This window comes from Vicia villosa, unplaced genomic scaffold, assembly GCF_029867415.1.
Source record: "Vicia villosa cultivar HV-30 ecotype Madison, WI unplaced genomic scaffold, Vvil1.0 ctg.000011F_1_1, whole genome shotgun sequence".
Classification (NCBI taxonomy): domain Eukaryota; kingdom Viridiplantae; phylum Streptophyta; class Magnoliopsida; order Fabales; family Fabaceae; genus Vicia; species Vicia villosa.
In genome coordinates this window covers 1,065,479-1,072,425 of record NW_026704941.1, presented here as the reverse complement: position 1 = coordinate 1,072,425, position 6,947 = coordinate 1,065,479, and the positions used below count along the sequence as shown (strand labels likewise).

The following is a 6,947-nucleotide window of genomic DNA, read 5'->3' as shown; positions in this document are numbered from 1 at the left end:
AATAATAAATAAGTGTCACATGTTCAAGAAATACATGTAATATACACAAAAAAAACTATGGTAATGAAAAAGAAATGGAGGGTAAGAAATGGAGTGGATCCTTACTCGATAAAAGGGAGGCAACTTCTTTTTATGTTATGCCAACATGAGGCTGATGAGCTTGAGGTCTGGGCACAACCCACTTACACGTCTCCTATGTAATTTTCATTCCTCTTTGTTGTTGATCTTTCCATTTTGTATTAATTAAAATTTGTGTGTGAAACTAATAAGTTTATTTATAAATTAACACAAATTAGAAAATCATGTTGATCTTTAAAACTATTAAATTGATTATTTTTACTTTAAATGTTAAAATAAATTACACTAATGCTGTTTTAAGGAGCTGTTTTAATGCTCTTTTGTAAATAATAGCTGATATAATTGAAATTTCAAATAAATATTTTCTATAAATACGTAAATCTCATGAATAGAATTAGATATTTGTTTTTTTTCATACTTAATGCAAGCAAAATGGGAAGAATTGTTTTTTTCATAATTTATGCAAGCAAAATTGGAAGAGTAAATTAATGATTTAAATATTTGTAATAAATTGTATATTTTTTTTAACTAAACATGCTTTTTTTTTAATGTGAAAATTATGTGAAACGAAAAAAAAACAATTATACAAAAATTATAAAATGAAAAATTATCCACTATATTTGAAAATATTCTAAAAAAATTAGTGGAGCGGTTAAAAAGATTCAATCAATTTGATATATTTTATTTCCATTCAATTTTTTAACATAAAATATCAAAATAGTCATCTTATTGATTATAGTAGTAATGGTGATTTGTTTGCTAAATTAATGGCGATTTATTTGCTATGTTTACTTTTATAGTATGAAATAAAAATAAATTTATTTTAATATGTGAATATAATATTTTATATATTTATTTCTTTTTTAATATGTGTAAATGTGTTTTTTAGAAAAATATTATTATTAATTTTAATTTAATATCATTTATCATTATTATAATTATTATGGATAGTATTGGATAGTAAAAAAAATTTTCACAATTTTTCTATTTTTATGTTTGCAATTAATATTATTTTTATATCATATTTTCATATTTATGGAATAAGTGTTTATAACGATAAAAATAAATAAAAACTAAAATTTTAACGGGTGATCCATATATATATTTATCTATATAATAAAAGTAAATATACTTAACGTAACACAGAAAAAATGTGTTATTTTTTAATTATTTAAGTTACTAATACGCTTAAATAATTAATAATTAATATATGAATCAAATGATATTAGAATTATATGTTAAGTAATATAAACAACTCATAATTATTTTATGATTATCAACACAAATGCGCTTAACACACAAGTATCCGTACAAACGCACGGCTATCTAGAACAGAGTTCATGCTAACTCAAGGTTTATTATATTTTTTGTATAATTAAAGAAAATATAAGTAAATATATTTAAAATAATGTATGAATCCAAACACGAGAAGAATGTGTTATTTTTTAATTATTTATATTACTAATATTTTTATTTTGATATTATTTTTGATTTAAGATACAATATTTATTAAGATGATATATGAAAAATTGAACTATATATTATTGATGCAAATCAAATTTGATAAAATAATTTTGTTTTTATTTTAAATATATATATATATATATATATATATATATATATATATATATATATATATATATATATATATATATATATATATATATATATATATATATATATATATATATATATATATATATATATATATATATATATATATATATATATATATATGTGTGTGTGTGTCTTTTTAAAAAATAAACTAATTTAATAAAATAAATTTGTTTTTATTATTTATATTTTTATTATATTTTAAAAACAAAAGCGTATACCACACCAATACCAGTGTGAACACATGGGTATCATGCTAGAAAGACATTAAATTCTTTAAATCAAAATATTTTTACTAATATTTTTTAATTATTTATATTTATGATTCATATAGTTATTAAAATAATTCTTTCTTTTAAAACTTATTAACTCTTTTGCTAAAATAATTTTGTTTTGTTTTTACGTTCTTACTATATTTTAAGAACAAATATGTGTAACACACTTATACCTGTACGAACACACGAGTGTCCAATCAGAATTCGTGGAAATCCATGGTTTATGACTTTTTGGTACAATTAAAGAAAATAAAAGTAAATATATTTAAAATAATGTATGATTTCAAACACGAAAAAAATTATTTTTAAATTATTTATGTTAATATTATTTTTATTTTAAAATTATTTTTAATTTAAGATTTAATATTTTTTAAAATAATATATGAAAAATTGAAATATTTATTATTGATATAAAATAAATTTTGTTTTAAAAAAAAATGTGCATACTACACGAGTACCCGTGCGAACGCACGAGTATCTCACTAGTATATAACTAATATTTAATAACCACTCTCTATCAATCTTCATCTGTATAGATGATGATGAATATGTTCGCTGCATTAACAAGCAATTTCAAAATAACCATAATGTGGGAACCGTGTTCTCGATATTTAATCGGCATTGTTCTAAAGACTGATCGAGTTTAGACTATATCTTTGTTAGATTTAGTCATACTATTTGTTTAAATTTGATTTGTCTTTAGATATTTATGATGTTCTGAAGCTGTGTTTGACAAGAACTAAAAACAAATATATTTATATAAGGACCAAAATAAAAATAAAATATTATATTTACCTGAACTAAAATCATATTTAAATCCAATGACTAATTACTCTCCAATTCACTATATCACTGCTGTTCTCTTTCTTCATCATATTCCTCGTCCAAATATCCACTTGTAAATGTAATGGCACTCTTGTCAATGATTGTTTAACTACTCCCACTCATAATATTATACATAAATTTCATACCAAACTTTTAACCAAAACATGAAAATACAAGCCAAATTATTCCTTACTCATTAACAAAAATCCAAAATCTAATCAACAACACATGTAACAAATTTTAAACAATCCTTTATTCATCATCACATTAACATAGTACATTTTGCTACTTACAAACTTATTCAAAGAGTCTCTAAAAACAAGATCAAAATAAAATAAACAAATAAAAAAAATCCTATTTTCTTAATAATCAAGATTATACAGAAATAACAGATAAACAGAATACAAACAACAACGGCCTCACTATACTTTTTTGAATAACAAAATTCAATATTTAGATTTGTGCCTACAAATAACTTTACACCTTAAAACCTTATCTTGAACATAGAAACCAGGCATAACCATAATCTTAACCTTATTAGGACCTTGTGATCTTTGTCTATCAATAACCAAATCTTCCATGTAACAACCATCAAACACTCTATTCTCTTCAACTCTCAATATTCCCAAGGTTGGTGTAAAAGAAAATGCCAAAAGATGTAACAACCAAATGCATTTTGCAGCCACAAAAAAAGCTTGAAGAAGTGGCTCAGGCCAAGGCCTTAACCAATTAAGTGAAGTGATTATGCAACTCATTTTCTGGTCACAGAATTTGCTGAATTCTTCACTGTAATATTTAGTACCTTTTTTCATAACTTCATTCCAGCTTAAGTTTCGTAGCTTAACGAACGACGCGAATTGCGCGTGTCGGTCTTGTCTAGGGTCTAGGAACTTCGACGAGCCGTTCTTTTGGAAGACGCAATTCTCGAAGTCTTGGTAGAGCGATTGGTTAATGAAGGCTTCGAAATGGTGAAGTACTGCTTTTGAGTATTTGGAGTTCAATGAGAGCTTATATGGTTGGAGAAGTAAGTTCAAGTTTTCGATCAAAGTTTGATCGTTTTCGTCGATTTGGCTTATAAGGGTCTTGCAGAATTGTTTCACTGATAATCTCGATTCCGAAACAATCTGCAAGAACCCTTCTACCATTACATCTTCACTCACCGGCATCAAATTTTCGCCATTTCCATCAAAGGGTGATCCGAGTTTCTCATTACGAATCGGAGATCCTCTCGCTTGCATTGCTTGTTTCAATGCTTTTTTCAGCTCTTCGCAGTAACTTTCCAAATACTCAAGCTTTTGTTTCAGCTCACCGAACGAAGATCTCATCTCAGATACTTCAATCATAGCAGAATCTCGACTCTGATGAGCTTCAATAAGCTCTCTTTTCAACATCTCGACCGACATAATCCCCGTGTCCTTGTTCATAATCTGAGAAACCTCTTCGGATTCCGTCCTATTCGGCGATAAACCAAAACCCTCGTTCTTAGTCCTATTCTTGTCCTTCTTCTTGAACTTAGGAAAAAGCCATGAAATCATCCCTTTACTTTTAACTTGAGTTTGAAAAGAAGCATGAGAATCAGTTAAAGGAACAACAATGTTGGAACTCCTATTGTTTTTCGCGCTGTCGAATTCGCTAGTTATCAAAGCAGGTTTACACCTATTACAAGAAGATAAGGGTTTGCTTTTGAAATCATCTAAACTATTTCTTCTTCTAGATTTGAAATACTCATTAGGTGATGTTTGAAGAACATTGATGTGATTTGCACAAGAACCTGTTACTGATTTTGTGTCATCATCAACATCAACAGGACACATGTGAGAAGATTCTTGGTTTAGGTTTGTTGGAAAACCAAAAGGTTGTTGTACCTTTATTGAGGTTGTTTTTTTCTCCTTGTAATCTTGTACTATGGTACTTTCTATGATGTTTCCTTCTTCTATCACATTTTCATCCCAACTTTCTGATATTGTTCTGCTCTTTGTTGGGTTTTGATGTGCCTCATCTTCATAACTCTGTCAATAATTCACACAAAAAAAACATCATCTATAAACGGTCTGTTACCACGAAAACGGCCGCGACAAAATAGTATCGGAAGGTGCTTATACATATATTGTTATTCATCGTTTTTTTCAATGAAGAATAAATTGTGATTAATTCAGACTGCAACGACTGCAATAAGTGTCGAAACACTTGTACCGACCGAAATCGCATTAGTCTTTTTAGCACAATCTTTTCAAAGCATCATTGTTGAAAACATCATTGTTGAAAAAAACATCATTGTTTTCCTCAAACTAAAAGAACATTATTGTTGGGTTTCATTGGCCCAATCTTGAAAAGTTTCATGAAAAGCAAGAAAAAGGAAAAAGTAGTAAAAAGTTTATTTTTTTAGATGAAAAGTTGAAAACCCATTTGAGGAATGAAATAAAGGAAAGATTTTGAATGAGGAAAATGGAAGAAAATTGCTTACTGGTGTGAAAATAGGGTAATCTTGAGCAGAGAATTGAGAAACAGAGTGTGGAACAGGGGAAGGAGATGGGAATCTAGCATTGTGTGAGGTTGAGGTTGGGCTTGGGCTATTTGCTTGAGTTAAGGCAGCATGAAGGGCTCTTAGTTCAACTGCTTTGGCTATGGCAGTTTGGATTTCCTGTCTGTTGAGATCAGTGCTGCCATTGTTGTTTTGTTGAAAAGGTTGTTGTTGTGAGGTTGGAGCCATGAAAATGTGAGAGAGAATAGAGAGAAGAAAGTGGTTTGTTGTGTTAAGAATGTGTTTGAAGATGAAGATAATTTATGTGCAGTGGAATGTTTTTTTGATGTTGTGTGAGTTTTTGTTGAAGGGTGTTTTAACGGTTGGATTTGATAGGATTGGGATATTGGAAGAAAGGGTCACATCTCAATTTTAACAAGGTTTGTCTCTTTTCTAATGGGAGAAAATTCATAGGGGTGAGTGAATGAGTGTGTGTGCACATGTGATGATGATATTGAGGAGTACTTTTAGTTCCATAATATAGGACTATGAGGTAAATTCAATTAAAATTTTAACTTGATATTTGTATTTCATCAAAAATTCAAAGAGGCAAATGTTATTAGTAGCACAATCTTAAGTTTTTAGAGATTCTTTCCATGTTAATTTTGGCTCAAGTTAGATAGACACTAAAGATCATATGGTTTAATTCTAATAAACTTATTAGGAGGCTTTATTTAATCATAATAATTTAAATGTGAAAATTTTGAGGCCTTCTAGTTCATCTTATACACCCTAAAAAAAAACTTTGATAATTACATTTTTTTTTTTGCAAATAATGTTTTAAATGTTCAATCATAAGGGTGGTATATGTTTAAAACTTTATATCCTTTTCAATTTTTGATCTCCAATCATAAATGTAATGATGCATGTTAAAAATGTCATATTAGATGTAATGTGACAACTTTTCTATCAATTAAATATTATTTCTTCAATTAATTAATAATATTATTTAATTTTATCATATTTAATTATTTTTTAAATAATATTTTTTTTGTTGTTCTCAAAATATTTTATTTTAAAGACATCCACTTTTTATGTAGGGCAAATAAAATTCACTAAAATGAACTATAATTTAAATAAATGTTTATTCTAATTGAATAAGAAATTGTAGTCTTAATAATTTTACAAATAATTTATAGATTTTTTTCTAATTTTTTTATAGATTTTAAAATTCATAGAATTTTTAAAACTTTCACATCAACAATGAAAATTGTGTGAATTAATTTTTTTACCAAGTGGACCATTCTTAATTTAACCAATCAACCCATTTTCATAAGTATATATGAGTTAAGATGATTTCAAATTTTAAACAGTTATTTGATAACCATAGTTGATAATAATTGAGGACCCATTTCATCAAAATGGTCACATATGTTCATATATTATGAGTAACCAAAATTAGGTAGTTTGCTTTGTAAGCAAATATATGAAATTTCCCAATGTCCCCCCATGTAAGGTGTACTACTAATTCAGCTTTAATTCAGAACAAATATTGTCCACTAGATCTTTTTTTTGTGTGCCCATTACACTTTGCATGTGTAATCATTATTTGTGACAAATTAAATACGGAAATACAATTTACACCTACTTTTTTGTTTTTTTATATATAATTTTTTCCTAATAATTTTATTTTT

At 27.0% G+C, this 6,947-nt stretch overlaps 1 protein-coding gene across 1 annotated transcript; it reads right to left on the bottom strand.

The window, feature by feature from the left end:
• Window positions 1-3,037: 3,037 nt before the first annotated feature.
• LOC131621847 (IRK-interacting protein-like) lies at window positions 3,038-5,728 on the bottom strand. The gene is made up of 2 exons (XM_058892888.1): window positions 5,257-5,728; window positions 3,038-4,801 (listed from the first exon to the last, which is right to left on the bottom strand). Exons 1-2 carry the CDS (start codon window positions 5,500-5,502, stop codon window positions 3,239-3,241), a joined length of 1,809 nt encoding a protein of 602 aa, XP_058748871.1. The 5' UTR covers window positions 5,503-5,728; the 3' UTR covers window positions 3,038-3,238.
• Window positions 5,729-6,947: the final 1,219 nt, after the last annotated feature.